The sequence below is a fragment of the Pagrus pagrus genome (assembly GCF_965226575.1).
Source record: "Pagrus pagrus genome assembly, chromosome: 2".
NCBI classification, from domain to species: Eukaryota; Metazoa; Chordata; class Actinopteri; order Spariformes; family Sparidae; genus Pagrus; species Pagrus pagrus.
In genome coordinates, this window is record NC_140186.1 from 21,296,111 (window position 1) to 21,315,997 (window position 19,887).

A 19,887-nucleotide genomic window follows, 5' to 3' on the forward strand; every position below is an offset into this window, starting at 1 on the left:
CATTTTCCTATCTGCATGTACCTCCTTGTTTTACAACAGTACCCTTTGAACAATATTTTAAAGGACACAGATGTTTCTGATGTTGTATCCCTCGTTTCCTCTCTCCCTTCATACCTGGGCCTCCAGCTGCAGCTCCTTGTCTAGAAGTGCCCGCTTCTTGAGGATCTCCATCTTGAGGCTCTCTTTGTGCCGGTATAAGAGCGAGGAGAGCTTGCTGGCGTTGGCCAACCTTCTCTTGGCCTCCACCACCTCCTCCTTCTTCCTCCTCTTGGCCGCCTGCCTCTCATCCTTGTCTATCCGGTCCAGGATGAACTTCATCACCTGGTTGCACACGATCATCCTGGACAGGCACAAACAGGAGGAGGGGGAGATGGCAAAGGAGTTAATTATAGACTCATATCCGCCTGACCTTTCCAAAAGAGGATCATGACTGCTTATTGTATAGTATAGTAAAGTACTGTATAGTGAGGATGAATACAGTACAAAATGAGTAGTCTTGCCTAAAAACACAGTTCAAGAAGTATCGCTATTGAATCTAATGAGCACCCATGTGGAAAAAGGGCTGTGGCCCATTTAGGGTATTTTCTTAAAGGCAGGAAATACACATAACAGTCCTGCTGAGAGAGAACAGAAGGATAAAAGAGCAGGGAGGGAAAGGATTATCACATATCTGAATCTGGATTCAGAAGTCAGCTCAGTCAAAGTCACAGAGGAAGAAAGTTATCCCTCTGATACACCAGTGGGCAGGAGTATTAATCCAAACAATGCCTCAATGTTTGAGAAAGTACAACCTGCATGTCTATTGGCTACTTCAAAAATGCAAACATCTAACTTTCCACATGTGAGAAATGGCAGTGCGTGTCAATGAACAATGAGAGCATTTCTCTCAACGCAAGTCCTTGAGGCATTCTGACTCAGTTGAGTAAGCCATGTAACTGTAAAGTCCTCTCATCTCCATCTGGCTCTAAATCTTTCCTTTCTGTGCTGTGAACTGACAAATAAAGGCTAAATCCTGAACCTAACATGGCTCCTTCCTAAAAGTGATGCAGTTGTGTCAACATGTCTGTGAGAACCGAGAACCAAGCCTAGGCCACGTGTCTTACAGATGTTAGAGGGCTATTTGGTTGTCCAGTGTTTATTTGTATGAGACCACTGTGCTTCAGTAGCAGGGGAGTGGAGCTGAGGGTTGGAGGAGAGGTATGGTGAGAGATGGACAGATAGATGACCACTGGGAAGCCACACCGCTCTTGTAAACATGGGAAGAGGAGGAAGAAAGATCATACATGTAAATTCAAGCTAAGAAGTTCACATGGGGATACAGGGTCATATACTGTGTAATGATAACTTCCTGCAAATTAAAAGGGAGGTTCGAGAAATATTAAGCAAAGAAAAAGACAAATAATCTAGGAGATACTGTCATAATCTCCTCAAACATTTTGCTGGAATTGAACGTCAGTATTTTACAGTAAACCACGGTATGTTCACTTGTGTTCGCGAACGTTCACAACTAAGATCGAAAACTGTTCAGCGACAGAAAGCTGCGTTCAGTACATGCTTGTGTGAACACACAGAACACGTCCATGACCGATGAGGTCAAACACGGGCCAGGTCTCCTACAGCATGTACCCTGAAGTTAACACTGCAAATACAGCGCAGGAAGTGGAGGAAACTAATGAAACAGGACACACAAACACCCGCGAACTGATGTCACAGTTTAGTACTAACGGAGACGTGTTTTGAAGGAAAAGTGAGAGAAAAGGATGACATGAAGAAATGGAAAAAGGATGAAAAATAAGCAGGGAGACAGACAACAGACAGAGCTACTGTAGTGATGTCACGGTAGTCTGGGTTTGGTATTTCAGGTTTGTGTGAATGGGCACAGTGTTGACACACCGTCTGTGGATATAAACACATGGTTGTCAGGGTCAGCTGTAGGTCAAGGTATAACCTATCTACAGTATATAAAACAGTAGGGAAGCTTTTCGGCTTTTATTTTATAGATTTTATTTCTGTTTTAATAGTTTGAATAGTCCCAACTCTGCTTATTTTTAAAGTTAAACCAACATCTCGACACTCTGGGTCTTCAGATAGTCTGTAGGGTTGAGTACCAGGTCCACAATAAATAACCTTTGGCTCTTGATAAAGGTAGAATTCGTAACATGTGACACTACATTAAAGCAAAACATCGGTATCTGATTTCAAGAGCAATGTGTGTGATGTAACTAATTAAAGTGAGGCTATTAAATTTCTTCGCCATTTCACACAGTACTGTAGAGAAGCTACAATGAAAGGAAGTAGAATGGAGTATTTTATCTCAATTTGTTTCTCAAATGATGCCAAGGTAATACATTGTTTTGTACAGAGATTTAAACTTGCTACATCCTGATAAATATGTGTCGGGTTGAGGGGCCTTGTGTGATTTTAGTGTAATACTCCTCTCATTTATAAATGGGTTTGTCTTTGTGTTCTTGCTTGTCGGGGTCACACTGAGTGCATGCAGCTGTTGGTGGCAACACACCCAAACGTTCCCATGCTGTAGTACCTCCCAACGAGGTGTTGGACAAAAGCCAAATGGACAGAGGAGAGTGTGTAGAGTGGTTAAGTGACGATGTCATGGTTTGATATGATCAGAACATGGACGCATAAGATGGCAACCATTCAAAGAACTGTCCCACATATCCCTGAACATAATATCTGTACTGCTATTGTTTCAGTTTCTTTAATGCATAATGTTGCGACAGTGTGAGAAAATCCTCACAATGGCCCTGACCACTTTACTAAACCTTCCAAAATGGCACCAATGACACATAAAATATAAATTCCTAGATTTTCGAAATTCTGGATACAAACCTCTGATTCTCTTCTCTCTCTGCAGGCGTCATGGTCTTCTTCTGCTTCAGGTGCTCGATCACAGCGTTCTGTTTCATCACCACCTGAAACACATGATGCAGAAACATGTCAAAACAGAGGAGATGGCTACAGCAAAGTAAAAAACAACCTGATAACATCTTTAAATTTGAGCACAAAATAAATACTATCATCTGGAATTCATTCAACGACCCCTTGTGACTTTAGTGTGTACTACAAATATCTATAGAAATGGATTATTATTAAATATGACCTGGCACTATAGTGCAGCATGTCAAATACACAGAGAGACAGGTGAAAATACACTCGTACACAGTAGTAACAAACAGAGACAAGGCCCAAGCTGAAAAAATAAACCCAGTCTTAGTGGAGGTTTGGAGGACAGTGACTGTTTATGTGCTGATGGCAGGGAGAGAGCTGGATGACCCGGCTATGCTTGGTGCCTGAACACGCTCACTCACTCACTCAAACACAAACACAAACCTGTTTCTGAATGATGTCGCTCTGGCTGGCTGTGTTGAGGGCCTGCTCCCTCTTGGCCTCTGCGGCTTGTCTCTTCTTCTGCTGTTGCTGTTCTCTGAGCTGCTGGATCCTTTGCAGCTGCTCCTGGACAGAAGCTGCCTGGATTGTCACTACGTTCCCAATCTGTGCGGACAACAAAGTGTGATGAGGTGTAAGATTTTGAAGAGTCTAGTCTAAGAGTGTAAAGCAGTGGTGATCAGTCATCTGCACTGAATGATGATGCTGTTTCAAGCCCCTTAGCAAGGTCCAATGAAGGTGACATAGGTTGCATCTGGTTTAGCAGGCTTGCTGCCCTACCTGTCCTCCCTGAGCTGAGGTGGTCCCAGTCTGTTGTATCTGGATAGGAAGCTGCAGTTTGATGTGCTGTGGCAGAGAGCCTCCACCCTGCTGGGCCTGCAGCTGGGCCAACACCTACAGCCAACAACACAGAAAATACACAAATTTAACAAAGTTGAAAGGAAAACTTTTATACGACTATTTAGATTAGTTAGATACCACCTTAATTTAATAGGGTGCCACCTTAAGAATGGCTGAATAGATTACATTAGTAGTTCACTGAATGACAAGGGTTAAACATTTAAAAATGCACATTGAGCTTCATAAATCAGGCTTTCTAAGACTTATTGATATTGGCAATTGTTTTGCACAATACAGTAAAGTCTCGTACCATGTGTCCATTTAGTCAAGGTCATCTGAACTACAGCTGTGATTATGGCTAACACTACAGTGCTGATCTTTGCTAACCATACCTGTACCTGTTGCTGCAGCCCAGACACGCTGATGAGCTGTGGCGTCTGTTGCAGCTGCAGCTGGGCAGCTCCTCCCTGCGTTTTCACCTGCAGCGAGGTGGGTGACTGGATGGGCATGTGAGCCTGCGTCTGAGGGGGTAACTGGCCCTGCGGGGTGGCCGACGAAGGGGTGCTGGTGGTGGCCAAGGGGCTAGCCCCTGCCTGGACGGGGGCGGCAGCCTGCTGGGCGGGCTGGGCCGGGGTTTTGGTGGAGGTGGAGTTGGGCTGGCCAGGAACTGTGGTGGCTGGAAAGAGAGAGAGAAAGAAAGGGCGAGAGGGTCTCAGATGTTTTCTTTCAGCCACGGTATTAAGCGACTTTCCTAATGATGCTTTTTATTCAAAAGGCCTGCATATAAGGCAACAAATTCACATTTAACATCACAATTATTTCAAGAGTGTGTTATAGAAACTAATCTGACCAAAAATCATCTGCATACCTGTGCTTGATGTGGGTGTGGCCGCTGAGGCCAAGGGGGTGAAGAGGAAGCGTTGCACCTGGCCGTTGGGCAGCGCTGCCTGCATGAGCTGCTGGCCGGGTCCTGGGATGACGGTGACCCCTTGAGGAATGACCTGTAGCTGACCGGTGGTCTGGCCCTGGCCTTGAACCATAACCGTCAAAGCCTGTTGGGTACCACCGACACCAGCCTGCCGATCTACACCTGACGCCGCTTGCTGCTTCTACATAGAGGCAATGAAGAGAGGGAGAGGCCTGTTATATGCTACTGATACATTTGTCTATTAAGTATCCTTCATTTCAAATCATTTATCAAAGACATTTCATTGCTGTTTGGATGGTGTTCATCTCAAACTCTTTACACGTAGTCACACAAGACATACTGAAGTTTGTCTCTCTCACTAACCTGTGTGAGCTGGGTGAGCTGTGCCAGGGTCAGTTTAACCTGGCCTTGCCCCTGCGACCGTGGGGTGCCAGGTGGTGTTTGTCCTGCTGCGGTGGGGCTGGCCGCACCCTGGCCTGTGACCGTGGCGACAGGGCTGGCACCAGATATTGCCGTGGAAACTGCCTGGCCACGAATGATCTGCGTCACTACTTGCTGTCCACCCTGACCTGGAGGAGAAATTTGTATAAAGAAGATGGCAAATTTAACAACACTTTGACACAAGCAGACATGATGGAACAGTTCAATTTTAGCTTGTTGCTAAACTTCGTACGGCAGTTTAAGTGTAAAATTAAAGCATTTTTCAAGCACGTAAACAAAAAATTTCACTCATGAAGCCTTTGTCATCACATCTAAATCGGTATTACAGACGCACTGAAAAATAAAGTTTACAGAATAAATGTAATTAATAATGTATACTGGCACTTTGTTTATCTTACCAGCTTTAAATTTCAACTGTTATTGTATATATTGATCGTGACATCAGAAGACAACAAACATATGACAATGGAATCGGTTCATCTCAAATACTTTAAGGTTTTTGGTTTACATGAGTGATTATGCAGATAAAACACCAGGTTATGTATGAAAATCAACTATTTTCAAGGATTATATTCAAATTAAATTATTCCTAACCTTGAAAACATAACGGTTAAAATTTAGCCTTTTACAAACAGTCAAGACTGTAAAAACTGTTAAACTTGCTGCCAGTATGCAGTCATTCTTTGAGGATGAGTTACTATTTGTTACCTTGCTGAACCACAAGGGGAGTTCGGAGTATCGTCTTTCCCATTGGTCCCGTCTGCTGGATCGGTGTTCTGATCACTGTCATTCCTGGACGGATCTGACCACCAGCTGCCAGAACCTGGACGGATATTTTCATGAAAACGTTACTAATTAGTTTTTTCAAAGCTGATATCATATTGATAAACTGTCACAATCTGCCAAAAGGAAAGGGAGAGGTCATAAATCAAGGTCAAAGAGAGGAGCTCGTCTGGAGCGGATTAGAAAAAAAAAAACAGTATGGCATTATATATACAAAATACATTTTATTCTATTTTCATAATAAATAATACAGAGAAAACACACTTGCAATAAAAGAACAGCAAAGGTAACAGAATCAGTAATGCAAGAGCTTTTGCAAACACAATGAGAACAAAACAAGAAGCAAAGCTGTACAGACTTCAGTTGTGGCAACATGAATAAAAACACCTCTGCAGATAATTCAGAGCAGGATGAAGGGCAGATGTACCTGTTGCTGGGAGCCTGGGGTGTTGGGCCTGATGTTGAGCGTGGTTGCGCGTGGCTGGAATGTGGTGTAGGTCTGAGCACCGCCTGCTGTGCTGGATGGGATGATACCCAACACTTTCTGCTGAACCACACCTGCAGAGAGAAGAGACACAGAAAGATACCAAAGTGAACAACGGAGAAGAAAAGAGTCAAATCAGTCACGACATAATCATCAGAAACTGGTGGAAAGATGAGAGAGGGAGAAATATTCAAATGTATTGCATGTTAAGAGTGAATGAGAGAAATGCTGCAAAGACAAGACAGTTTGAAGTTTAAAGACTTGGACAGTTAAGATTCAAATGTTTAGGGTTGCTTGCTGCATTTTTAAAGATTTTAGAGAGATTAAATTTAGTTTTTAGGCCTTTTACTACATCAAACACATCCACCAACAAAAATCGTAAAATGTACAAACATCCCTAATACAATTACTGATGTGAATCAGAGGTTACATATTTCTATGTTACAAGAAGTCCTGCATTAACACAACTCAATACATTAATTGTGGGCTTCTCTCCTTGCTAGATGGCCAACCGTTTGATCACAGCTGTGGTAAATATTAGTTGAGCAGGTAAACAAAATCTTCAAAGGCTCACTGAGAGCTTAGTTGGGTTTCCCCCAACATAACTGAACCCCCTCATACATTATGCATGAATTCAGATTCCACTTTTTTCAACTTTAATCTGACAAAGGGAGCGTTTCATATTTGTTCAACGGGCTCTTTGCCCTAATGAGCTCACGTGAAGCCGGTGGCAGAAATGGAAACCATGAGGGTTGCTCTTTTTCCTCCGCTGCCTTCTTGCTGTGGTTTTTCAACCGCAACCGAGCAGGTAAACCTATACATCAAGACTCTTCAAACGGAGACGTTAAACCCAGTCGTAAGACCAGGGGAGTAGCTGCTCTGGTCACACACATCAAACACGCTTTTCTATGGACTGGCTGTTTGGAGAGGTCGGGGAGTTGGGACTCTGGTGAGTGTAGAGGTATACTTTTATTCAAAAAGACGGAGGGAAAAAAAGGAAAACGGAGTCCCGCTATAGAGGGCTACCTGTCTGGGAAGCAGACCTCAGGGTAAACTTGTTTTCCTGCCTAACTTCCTTGAGCCCTTCCAAAACAAACAGGGAGCCCAAACAGTCAAATCAAACAGTCATGCTGGATAAATACACATGTCCATTAAATGGTTACACTCCACCTGAACTCAGTTTCTCCTTCATGATAACTTCAAAGGTAAGAAAAATCACTTTCTTTGTATCCTTGCATAATATTATTCTCTTTATCTGGTGATTTCAATGCTTTATTTAAGCAGTTTTGTAATAAATGATACATGTATTAGTACTATACACACCGAGATGCTATTCTTCATGGCATCATCATTGCATCATGATTTTTTCTCCACAGTTTTAGCTTGACAGAACTGACAAAACAGGATAACAGTCATTTTCTAGGCCTTAAAAAGGGTTTTCACCTGTAAAAATGGAACGAGGGCTGCAACTAATGTTCTTCAATCAGCAATTAATTTGCCAAATAATTTCACAGTTCATTGATTAATCATTTAGTCGTAGTAAAATGTAAAAAAAAAAAGTGATAAAAGGCTCATCAAAATTTCCCACAGCCCAGAGTGACGTCTTCAATTTGTTTCTCTTGTCAAACCAACAGTCCAAAACCCAACCACTCTTCATTTCCATCATAGATGACAAAGAAAAGCAGCAAGTCCTTATTGAACAAGCTCGAACCAGCAAATGTTTGACATTTTTGCATAAAAATGACTGAGAAGCTTAATTGAATATCAAATCGATTAGTAATTCCTTCACTTTCACTCTACTAATCCATTAATCAGCTAATCATTGCAGCTCTACATCAGTTTGAAGAAACATGGATCCAGTTTAAAAAAGGGTTTCTAAATGAACCTTTCCTGTCCTTTGTTTTTGTTTATCTTTTATTTATATAAAGCATTTTACTTGAAATAACACATTTTAATTTAATAAAAACATCTTCTGTAGACAGTCAGGCAATTGATTTTGTGAATGCTTAATCTGACCTATATAAGCCACCTTAGAGCTGTCAAATTTTTATTGGAGCATGTCAACATGACGGACCACCTCTGCTGAGTGTTAAGCAATATCCATCATCCAATAATTTGACAGAACCACAGAGAGGCCAGGCGGTGCTCAGTACAAACCATTCGCGCATCTGCGGTGTCAATATTGACATTTTTAAAAACGGTGTAAAGCATCGAACTTAAGATAGAACAATCCTGAATCCACAGTCTGGATTTAAACCTCAGACTACACAAGTCTACCATCCAAAATAACAGCTTTCTATTGGATTACCATGCCGACAGGACACAGCCAGACATGATGTGCTACAACAAACTAAGCTGCTGACTCATAAGGTTGGGCGCGTAGTGGGCACCACAATTTGGTTGGTGCAGACCGGGCTGCCACAGTAGCAAAACACACAGTGAGCAACTGGCTGCTTCTGAAATAGTAGCACCTTTTACATTTGGTCAACTAGAAGCAGATGGAACAAAAAGCTTACCGAGAGCACAAGCGCACTATTACAGCTGGACTAAATTAAGCTCAGCTTAACATTACACACAGTATGTGTTCATTTATTTAACTCTCCTCCCTCTTCCTCTATTGCTCAGTGCCCTGCATCGGTGCATTTATCTTGAGTCAATGTGTCCTTTTGGCAAATGTGAGCAGAGTAGTCACTCTCCTTTGAGCTTCGATTTTAGTCCCCACAACCTAATGAAAGAAATATCTCATTCTTTAGCTGCTGAATGCTCCAACTTCATCAACTAGCCGCTAACTCTGTCTGTCTGCAGTTTGATGCTGGGCAGGTATTGCAGAGTGTGTTTATCCAAGTTTTTCATTGAAAACTTCCTGCCTGCTGCGATTATAACCACTATTACGAGAGCGGTGGGAGTCAACCAAAGCAGTGACGTGGGCTGGAAAACCAAAATGTGAGCTGTAAGACACTATAAACCAGTGCAGAACTGAGCAGAACTGCAGAGTAAGTGATTTCATTTTAATGCGTCCTATTCTTTAACAGTTTAATTCATTAAGCGAAGTCAAACTGAACTAGCGGAACAAAGCCAACAGTGATTCACTGAACAAATCAGTGATGAGGGCGATGATTCTGATGTCTGGAACCGGGTTATAATAAAGATTATTTAGAACATTAGGACCATTGTAAAACCAGCTGTGACAACCGTGTGAGTGATTCAGAGAGGCAGCGTGATCAATGCGTTGAATAGAGACCAGCACTCAAACACCTGAGCCCTTTAGTTCTTCTAAGTCAGAATGACTTGTGTGTTTGGCTCACTGAGAGTAGCAATCAAGGCCGAGGAATGTCTAATTTGTGTCTAATTTGTAGACTTCAAAATATTTGGGCCTGTGGTCGCTGCCATCAACAACATTTAAAATGAGCGAAGACAGACTCAGTCCTTTTTCAAGCACTGTGCGCGTGGTTGGCAAACTATCCTGCTTACAATGGCGTCCAATTAACGAGCCAGATCTAATTTGGCTTCTTTGACACATTTGAAACGTCTCAGCTGTGGGGTCTGAGGTGGAGCAATGAAAACACAAACATACATGCATCCTGAGATGGAGGTGGATGGAAAGCAGTAATGTCTACACTGAATAAATCTAACTTGCGCACTCCGGTCTGCCTCCAAGGTGTGACTTATTAAAACCTGCCGTACCTCCTTGTGAAGTTGGCACGTTGACTGTGACGATCTTGCTGTTGGCGGGCAGCGGCAGCTTGGTGGTCACTACCTTTCCACCCACTGAGGTTCCCGTAATCTGGAAAGTGTGCCCACCAGACGTGGCCACGGTGGTCTCCGTGCCCACTCCTTATAAGGCAAACAAACAATCAATTACAACAAATACTGTTACAACTTTAAATCCAATAATATCACTACTTTTAATAAACCTCAATAACCACCACAGTGATTAACAGTCTTGAAACGCAATACAGTACAATTATATCTCAATGTAACATGTAAGGGTGAATGGTAAATTTGAGTAAGAACAAAGAGTACACTGTACTTCCCTACTGCTCCCCAAGTCTTAAGTACAACAAACAGTTAGTTACACACATCTGCAAAGTACCTTGTGTGCTCTGACCCTGTTTGACCCAGGTGGCGAACGACTGCTGGAAGTTCTTGTTCTGCTGGAATGTGACGGGGGTGCCCATCTTGGTGGACAGCACCACCTTGGTGCTTGGGGTGCCCTGGCCTGACAGTGAACCGACGATGACTTTGGGCGTGGTGGCAGGTGTTGCTGGAGTCCCTGTTGGGGTCGCTGTGACTCCGCCTGGTTTCTGTTCCAGACGTTTCTGAGATGGAGTACAAGTCAGTCAGACCATGACCATAGAAACCAATGACAGGAGTATTCAAAGAACAAACCAAAATATAGTATCAGTTGTTCAGAAATTAGCTATTACAGTGGTATAGACTGGGATAACCATTTGCTTTCTGGCCAAATGATACAGTCAGGTCAGTAGAAATGAATACATTGTCTGTTGTCTTGGTCGAATTTTCACTCATATAAAAAGATTAATTGAGTGCGAATCCCAGTTATCAAACATTGTCATCTATTCAAAAAAGTAAGATGTAAGATTAATGTGAATCATACTTTTGAAAAGGCTTTCTTGCGTAATTGCTTTAACAAGTATGAAGGCTTTGAGGAGATTGAACTAAACTAGACTCACCTTGGCCTGTTCTGCAGCTTGAGCTTTCTCTTTCTCCACCCTGTGAAAGAAAAAATAACCAAATTAGAATGTTTACATGCTTTAATCTCCATAAAACACCCTACTTTTCTGATATTGTCCAGTGATGCAGCACCTCTAGTCATCCTCCGTCTGATCACTCTGTTAGTATCCATAGCTTTAATCTTTTTAGTTTGGCAGGGCCAGGCAATTTACCTCGAGCAGAGGCAGGAGAATATTTACCTACTGACACAGTAAAATCTATCTGACTCTCCTGTTTGACACTTTTATAAATTGTTCTGACAGACTACAAAGCTGACACTACATGTCAGGTGTAGGCATGACCTGCCTGACCCTCTGACCTTTCTGAGAAGGCTCTGATCTCCCAGAGGTCCAGCTCCTCCTCAGCCACCCAGGTCTCGATCACCACCGGGCCCGTCTGCTTGGCAGGCTCGTGTTTCTTGGGGCGCAAGGCACTGGAGCGCAGCCCCTTCCTCTGAGGGGTGTGGGTTTCTGGGATGGTGGACAAATTAATAAATTAAAAGACAAAAGGGCTGTTTGAGTGTTTTGCTGGTGGACAAAGACAGCATTAAACACTGTGTGCGTGGTTTCTTTTATTAACAGCAGATGAGAGTTATCGTGTCTTATTTCTTGATGCAATAGAAAAAAAACAGCAATACACTGTAGTGATGAACAGAGACAAATAGATGAGTTCATCCTTTTTTCTCAACTACAATCATGGTTTTGTGAGTTTCTATGTTCTTTGGTTTCAGGCACTAGAACTTGTTCTGACTCCAGTGTTTAGTGGATCTAACCTTTTGGAGTCTCAGGCACTCCGAGGGGGCAGATGATTTTGCGGATGCAGTACTCTGAGCGAATTCCATAAGGTCCCACGTCTCGGCGCTTGATGATCTCGGTGGTGGTGATTTCAGTATCCGATGTCTCTGTAGCAATGAGTGGGGATAGGGCTGGGTTGGTATGGTGATGAGGACGAGAGCCCGAAAAGATGGAGGAAATGTGCTCCAACATAAAAACACTGACACCCAAATGAGAATGAAAAGGCTGCGTCTTTTTCAGACAGCCATTTTTGTGTTTCTCTGGGTCAACACAGAGATAACAGGGGTAGCCCGAGTATATAAAAGAAGATACTATTGAGTTAATGAACAGGAAAAATGCTACCAGGTTGGAGGTGATCAATTATTGTGGAAATACCAGCTGCCTTTGTATCTACAATACAGGTAGGAGTATGACTATACAGTTATCACAAGATTCAAATAAGAATCATGAAGGAATTCGATAACATCATCTATATCTCAAAGCACAATCTCAAATCTGGGTGAGGCGCATCTTTATCTGGTGGAGGTTGGATGGTTTGGGAGGGTGGGGGGGGTCTACCTGTACGGGTGGTGCCAACAGCAGCTGATGGTTTGACAGCCATGTCGTCCCATCTGAGACAGGCCCAAAGGAGCCTCAGCATCAGGCTCACACCAGCCAGAGACTTCACGGTCTGCAGGCGATACCTAGAACACAACCCAGAGGTCCACGTGTTACTCATATACAGTTGCTACAGTGCTACAGAAAACACATCGCAGCAGGACCGCAGAACAGGAAGAGTAAAAACAGACTGAGGTTTTTGGTGAAGTTCTTGCCCTCTCATGACCATATCCATGACAGAAACAGATGAACTGGCTGCCATCTTAAATAAGTCATTTTAATACACTAATTTGGTTTGGGAACAGATTTTTATCTTTGACTACAAAAGCACACAAACAACAGTTTCAACTCACAAAAGTTCAAAGTGGAAGCTTGTGCATATTTCATTCGGCCTTTTTTAATGCAATAAACAATTTTGGGTGTAACAGACTGTGCAATTAGATGACAGGATGTCATCCATCAATGAATAATTTCCTAAAGTTTTATATCAGAAGTAATATTCCCTCCGTGCATCATTATGGCCGGGACAGCTGTTCCGACAATGAACTTGGCACTGAGGACATGGACATTTAAAATTTCTTGAATATCTACCAAAACACGATCATCACAAGACTGTTTGTGTGTGTTTGGTAGATTTTCTCTTTCCCATGTGTAACCACAGGCGGGAAAATATCCCTGGGTTGTAGGGCTGGGTCGCTGCACAAAGTGAACATCCTGACACTTCTCCGACCGCCGGATGATTCATGGCTGCTTCGGAACTCTGAGGTCCGGTCAAAATAACCAGAGGTCCCTGTGTGACACCGGGCGCGGAGCCACAACATCACTCAGGGCCAAAGCCATGGACAGCAGACAGGGAGGGACAGGACATAATGAACAACTAATCAACAGGACAGGCACTTAAGAACCAGGCCTGGGTTTAAAGGTGGCTGAAGGGAAATCAGCCTTATCCCTACTGCTGTCATGAACATAAGTAAACATAATAAATGTATAATGAGTGGTTAAAAAAACAACTGTGATAATTCCATATGAGAACAAAGCTACACATGCCTTGTTTAGCCACCGACATCCTCTTCAGGGTGAACAATAAGTTAAAACTGTTAGTAGTCTTTGCTCACTCAAGTGACAGAGAATATGGCTCCAGTAGTAAAAATGTAAAAATAATAATTTAATTATTTTCATTGCCACGTCACTTTACAGCTTTGTGTAATCACTTCTTCACGTCAATAAAGAGTTAAAGCAAACTGAAACAAAAATGTTTTGGTCAATGTGGAAAACTCCCGCTCATGCTAACACATACCACAGCCATACATTTTGATTTCCAGTTCATAGGATCAAGACTTTAAATGTGCTGAACTGTGAAACTGAAAACACACAACTGTTGATGAATACAACTTCTCTGGCTGGGTCGTCTGCTACAAAATATAAATCAACTTTTTAAAAATCCAAGAAAAACACAGGGTTGACCTCTGATCAAGGTTTATTTTAAAATAACTACCCTGAAGTGACCGTTCATTTAAAGAACAGTATGGGTGAATTCTAGCCCAGCCTTAAATCTTTATCAAAAGTCGGCCCAAAACAGAAAAATAGTTTGGAACATCTATTTTGTGAGCCAGATGCGAAGGAGAGGGACGAATGGATGAAAAGTTGCAAGAAAACTCCCACAGAGTGTAACTTGCGAAAATACATGTATGTGCGCATTTCATCATTTGACTGATGAAGGTCTAGTACTGAAATTGTTCCAAAAAGATTTATTTTTGAAAGTTAGACAGTGTGCGGGAGTTTGCTTGCATTAAAAGCAGGCTACCATTAATTTGGAGTGATGCCTTTGCAGGGTTTTAAATTAAATTAATATTACATTCATATTTTTTGGGAGTCAGTAGATACAAATCATGTTAGTCTGAGACTTTCTCTATTGTAAGTTCAATCTTCATTTGGAATGAAGTTTAATGAGTTTCAGTTTAAAAGATCCAAAGTGACTCCGTGTGATGACCATCATCTCAGGTCCTGACTTTAAATCTTGGCACCAAGTCTGCATGTCCTGTAGTTGCTCCATTACTCTTGAACAAGAAACAGGCATTAAAAAAAACTTCGCTCCCCGACTTCCACAGAATGTTGGAAACAGCCCAGTTGGTTAAAATGCAAAGGATGAGTATCACCATAAAGATCAATTAAATCTTACTTTGCCAACGACCTCGTCAGGGAATACGATGCATAATCATTTGTACAGTGAGAAGAAGGGGGACAAAAAAAAACCTGAAAAAGCTGTGAGTGTGTAAGAAAATAAAAAACAGAGAGCTTACCTCCAAGTGATGCCAAACGTGGGCCTTGGGGATGGATATGGCCAGATGTCCGACGCTGGCTTGGCGTTGTAGCTAAATATGGGGACCTCACGGAAGCCGCCTCGCCTCCCCAGCACCTTCAAGTCGTCGTGTGGCAGTACGAAAATACTCTTGCGGTTGCTCTTGGTGACGAACTTGCGGTAAGAAGGAAGGGCAGTGTCTGAGCGCGTCTTCTTGGTGCGGGAGAACTTGAGGAGGCGGACGCGGCCCTTTGTTAATGAAAAGTCCTCTTGCCTCACAGTAACAGATGACACTGAGGTTTCACCGCTGGTGTCCGTCGTTGACTTACTGATAGAAGCCAAAGCCGTCTTCTGTTCCTGTGTCACTGTTTCACTCTGACTGTCCTCTGACTGTCCGTCAAGCCCTGGGGAACAGATTTTGGTCACAGTTGTTTTGGTCATTGTAGTAAGTGTGGACACTGCGCTGCTCTCTGTTGTTGCCACCACGGGCTCTCCAGATGCCTTTGATGGTGCCATCCTCATCTCTGTAGAGACTACCGTCGTGGAAGTGGTGGAGGTGGTGGAGGTGGTGGTTATCTGGGTGATGACGGTCTTGAGTGGATCTGTTGTCCCACTGTGACTACTCTCCTCTGCGAAGTCATCGCTCAGACTGGACTCCTCAGCTGAAGGAATAGGAGACGGTGCCATTCGGATGATCTTAATAACAGGACTGGCTTTGGTCTCCGTGGACGGAGATGGTGATGTGCTGTTGTGCTGTAGAGTGCTATGAGTATTAGCTCCAAGTGCGTCTATGTTGTTCTCCAGCCTCGATATCTTCAGCGGAGGTTTGTAGTCCTGCTCTGATATTGTCGATTCGCTCTCTACCTTAGAAGCAAGGCTTGTTTCCTTGGCCCCATCCTCTGTACTATCATTCACAGGAGCCAAATCTCCGTTCACTAAAGGCTTTTGCTGCGTGCCGTCCTTTAATGTGACCACCAGCCCTTGTTCCTCAACTTTACCAATGCTGTTCACTCTGGGCTGCGGACTGTTGGTAAGTACTCCGTTATTTGAGCTATTTATTACAGAGTTACTCAACATGCTTTCACTCCCCGAGCCATCATTACCATTTACCTGAGCGAGAGGAGAAACAGGCTCGGGAGTGCTATCGCCTTCAGTTCTAGCTTGCATATTTTCTTGGTTCCCCACAGGCCCCATGCCATTTTCCTCTGTACCCAAATGGGATGAGCTTAAAATTTCTGGGTTTTGCTGAGTGAGTTTAGAAGGAGATGTGTTTTGACTACTTTTTTGGTCAAGAACACTTGTCCTTAAAGAGTCCGGTTTCAAGTTCGGTTCCTCCGACAAAGTATTTTCAACATGTGCAGCCTTGGTAACATCTGATGGTACGCTGACTGTTTGGTGCTCTAAAGAGCTATGAATCCCCCCTGCTGCTGTTTCTTGCACATCAGGCAGTTTGACACCCTCTTGCCCTGAATTGTCTGAATTAGATTCTTTTGGCCCCGTAGTCCTTCCCACTAAATCTGCCCCCAGTTCCTGGGGCAAGGAGGTGATTTGGTTCTGTGGTGCTCCTGAATCTTCACCTGTACCTGTACTGCAACTGTCTTTGTGTTTGGAGTCAGGAGTAGGAGAAGGAAGAGGAGGAGCAACAATCTCATCCTTAGTTTTAGAGAGTTCAGCCTGACTCCCCCCTTCATCCTCTTGCCCTCCACCTTCTCCTGACCCTGGAGTTTGTGTTGTGGAAGATTTCTCCTCCACTTTCAATGCTTCGCCCAGTGCGAGCTGCGTGCGAGCGAGAGTATGGGGCTTGAGCGGTGACCGTGGCCGGACTGGAGTGCTCAGTGCCGTAGTTGACGTGGATGAAACTGGTGCAGGAATCTGAGTGCTGGAGGCAGACACTCGCTGCCTCTGCCTCTCTTCAATAATGTGCTGCTTCTGTCGTCTGTCCAGCAGGCTGTCCAACTTGGAGGACTTCACCTTCTTCTTGTAGGCGATGCGGGTCAGGAAGCCCTTGCTGACATCCACTACATCGTAGTTGAAGGGTCGTGTTGGGCCCTCTGGAGGCTCTTCCTTCACGGAAACCTTTTCCTCCTGAACACTGGACCCTGGAGAAAAAACGAATTCAGAATCTGCATTGATAAAGAAACAAGACACTTCATCACATCGTCCTTAAGATTTCTGTCAAAGTTGAAAAAGCTTAACATAAATGTGTTTTATAACAAGTTTAAAATGATGCTCTACATGCAGTTGAATACAATGCTATAAGACTCTTAAGTCGCACTCTGTCATACTTTGCTCTTCATCTGATCGCGCATCTGTGGGGTCCACCTCCATCTTTACAGGTGATGCATCAGGTGACAACTCCTCAGACTTTTCTTTTTCATCAGCTCCTTCTTTCGTTTCCTCTTCCATCTTCTCATTTGACTCCAAATCTTCGACAGACATCAGACGATCTGTTTCAGGCTTGGAGAGACTGGAAGCGTCTTGATCTTTTGCCTCACTGCTTATGACAGCGTCCCCCTGAGCTTCTGGTTCAGCTACACTAGGCCGCCGACTCAAGTCCAGCAGGGTACATTTCTTGCCAAGTTTAGCATCTTTGGAAAACAAAATGACAGCAAGAGTATAATTTTCAGATTAGGTTGAGAACAATCACCTGAAGTTACTAATGATTGCCATAACTCGTTAATCAACTCACTCATTATTTGGACAAAAAAACAAACAAAAAAAAATCGTTGAAAAGTTTGGAATTTGAGTACAGTTGTAACAGCTCTTTAGTTTATCGCACATTAGTAAATGACATCCACAGCCGAATCAAAGTGATGACCAACCTACAACACACAATGACAAACTGAACTAATTCACTCTCAGAGTCAAAGAGACTTTATATTAGAGAAAACCAAATTCCAAATAACTAAAACCACATTTTAGGACCCAAAATTTCCCATTCCAGACCTTCCAGTTCTTTGCGGTAGTTGGCGTTGGTGTTGCCAGGAAGCCGGGGGACAAACCGCTGCACATACGTCTTACTGATCCAACTCCAGCCTCCGTAGCCTGTAACACGATACTCCTCTCCTTTCTGCTTCCACACCTTCACATAAGACAAGAAAATGTAGGAGGAATGAGGGAAATAAGGATAAAGAAACATCAAGAGGTGAAAGGTTTAAATTGAGAAAAATGAATAGACAGGAAAAAGGGCGCAGGTATAAATAGAGATTAGAAGTTTCGAAGGTTTTTCACACACTGATCACTAATTGCTGAGGGAAATGACTCACAGCAGAGCCCAACTTGCTGCATCAAAGAGGCTTTGATGGTCACTCACGCACTTACGCACAACATACACACCAGTGTTTCCCACAGGAATGAATCAGTTTTCCAGTCAGTACTACACTGAAATACTATTACCACCAGTGTGTAACCTGCAATGCTTGTGACCAAACGATCTTCATGTGACGGTGGTCCAGCCTCAATCTGATATGCTTAGTATGTACGCATGTGTGCACAAGGCTTTTCCCTGTGAACATTAATGGCAAGAAATGCCTAGATTATGATGTATTAAATTGACATTGTGCCAGGTTTGAAATAATCAATTGAAAGGACCTACCTGGTGTTTAATTGGAAAGGTGTACTTGACCCACGTGGCCTGCTGCATCGTCTCCTCATCCTCCAGCTTCTTCTCCCTCTTCTTTACTTTCTCTTTCTCTTCCCGCTCCATGGACGTCATGCGGTTTAACCTGAAAACATTTTTATTTTTAAATTGTGATACAGTACAGCCTGCTGCTCGTAGATTGTGTAATTGGGTTTTTTTGGCTAGTGTGCTGCAGAGAAAACAGTGATTGGTTTCTTTTAAAAACCCTGTAGTATGAGATGAATTCATTATAACCATGCACATCTTTTCAACTACGTACTCAGCGATTTTAGTTTATTGAATAATAATTTTTTATTCTTATTAGGCTTAAATGAACAATTGGAACGTTTCTTGCGCGATGCAAAAGTATGATAAAAGCCTGATTAAAGATGAGAAGATGACAGCTGCTCTTGGAACAGTTTCATTAAACGTCCTCTCTCTCACAAGCACACACACACACACTTCACACTTGTCCATGCTACAGATACATAAACACACATTCAGGTCCTGTCCTTGTAGAATCTCGAACAATCGCGTCTTTAAAGGGGTGTTGTGGTGTTGAAGCAGTAGTGCAGGCAGAGGTGGGTGGTGCTGGTAGTGCTGCAGTCTAAATATTATGCCTCACAGCGAGGGTGGGCCCTTTGATCTGATCTGGTTATGATCGCGTCTGCCTGCTACACTGACCACACATCCCTGTGTACATGCACTGAATGCTTGATTGAGTTTTTAACTTTTGTGAAGTATTTGAATGTTTTGCATTTAAACTGAATTTTCGGAGGGAACGTGTTATTGTTATTTGTTTATGTATGTTTAAGAAATCATATCATGCATACCTGGTGTGGCCCAGTGAGTCCTTCCAGACAGGCAGCAGAGCCACCGGTTTGATGGCACACTCCAGGATGGCCAGAGCCAGCGCAAACTCTCTGGCCTTGCTGCACATCTGAACTGCTTTGATCCAGTTGGTCCTACAAAACAAGCAAAGAAACATGAAACACTTTTAAATGTCCCTCTTCACTCTGGATGCTTCACTTTTAGGCTACATGTAGTTTTAAGTTTACAGTCTGGTCATGGTGCTTTTACTTTCAGTTAAAAAGCCTCAAATCTGAGCTTTCTTTCTTTTCTACACAAGCTGATTTAATTGTAATACATCATTCCCATACCACATGTCTCACTGACTCTGAGGTGTACCTGTGTGAGGCCCAGTTAGGGTGCATGAACGGTGCGGGGACATTGTTCTCCAGCTGGATGATGGTGAGTCTCAGTGTGGAGATGGTCAGAACCTTAGAGCCATGAATAGATCCATTCCACTTAAACTCTCCTGCTGGTGTCATGCAGAACTTGTGGGAGAGATGCCGCCTCTTGTCGTGGTCCTGATGAAAAGACAAATGACACCGTTTTTAGTCAGTTTTCATTGTCAACTCCTTATCATCTCTGACTTTTATGTATTTATAATGATGGGAG

At 43.1% G+C, this 19,887-nt stretch overlaps 1 protein-coding gene across 5 annotated transcripts in view; it reads right to left on the bottom strand.

The window, feature by feature from the left end:
• LOC311273362 (nucleosome-remodeling factor subunit BPTF-like) overlaps positions 1 to 19,887 on the bottom strand; it is a 43,745-nt gene that overhangs the window by 10,422 nt on the left and 13,436 nt on the right. For 3 of the 5 annotated variants that reach the window (XM_084380383.1, XM_084380379.1, XM_084380382.1), the window contains 21 exons: positions 19,615 to 19,796; positions 19,260 to 19,391; positions 18,403 to 18,532; positions 17,754 to 17,889; positions 17,093 to 17,395; positions 14,809 to 16,906; positions 12,470 to 12,594; positions 11,890 to 12,042; positions 11,437 to 11,587; positions 11,078 to 11,117; positions 10,477 to 10,702; positions 10,068 to 10,217; positions 6,327 to 6,457; positions 5,825 to 5,939; positions 5,039 to 5,244; positions 4,616 to 4,856; positions 4,140 to 4,423; positions 3,688 to 3,801; positions 3,352 to 3,513; positions 2,851 to 2,933; positions 115 to 340 (listed from right to left, as the gene is read on the bottom strand). In XM_084380383.1, coding sequence (XP_084236509.1) covers positions 115 to 340; positions 2,851 to 2,933; positions 3,352 to 3,513; positions 3,688 to 3,801; positions 4,140 to 4,423; positions 4,616 to 4,856; positions 5,039 to 5,244; positions 5,825 to 5,939; positions 6,327 to 6,457; positions 10,068 to 10,217; positions 10,477 to 10,702; positions 11,078 to 11,117; positions 11,437 to 11,587; positions 11,890 to 12,042; positions 12,470 to 12,594; positions 14,809 to 16,906; positions 17,093 to 17,395; positions 17,754 to 17,889; positions 18,403 to 18,532; positions 19,260 to 19,391; positions 19,615 to 19,796 — 5,388 coding nt within the window. The remainder of the gene's footprint in view (positions 1 to 114; positions 341 to 2,850; positions 2,934 to 3,351; positions 3,514 to 3,687; positions 3,802 to 4,139; positions 4,424 to 4,615; positions 4,857 to 5,038; positions 5,245 to 5,824; positions 5,940 to 6,326; positions 6,458 to 10,067; positions 10,218 to 10,476; positions 10,703 to 11,077; positions 11,118 to 11,436; positions 11,588 to 11,889; positions 12,043 to 12,469; positions 12,595 to 14,808; positions 16,907 to 17,092; positions 17,396 to 17,753; positions 17,890 to 18,402; positions 18,533 to 19,259; positions 19,392 to 19,614; positions 19,797 to 19,887) is intronic. The other 2 variants (XM_084380381.1, XM_084380380.1) reach the window with 2 other exon arrangements.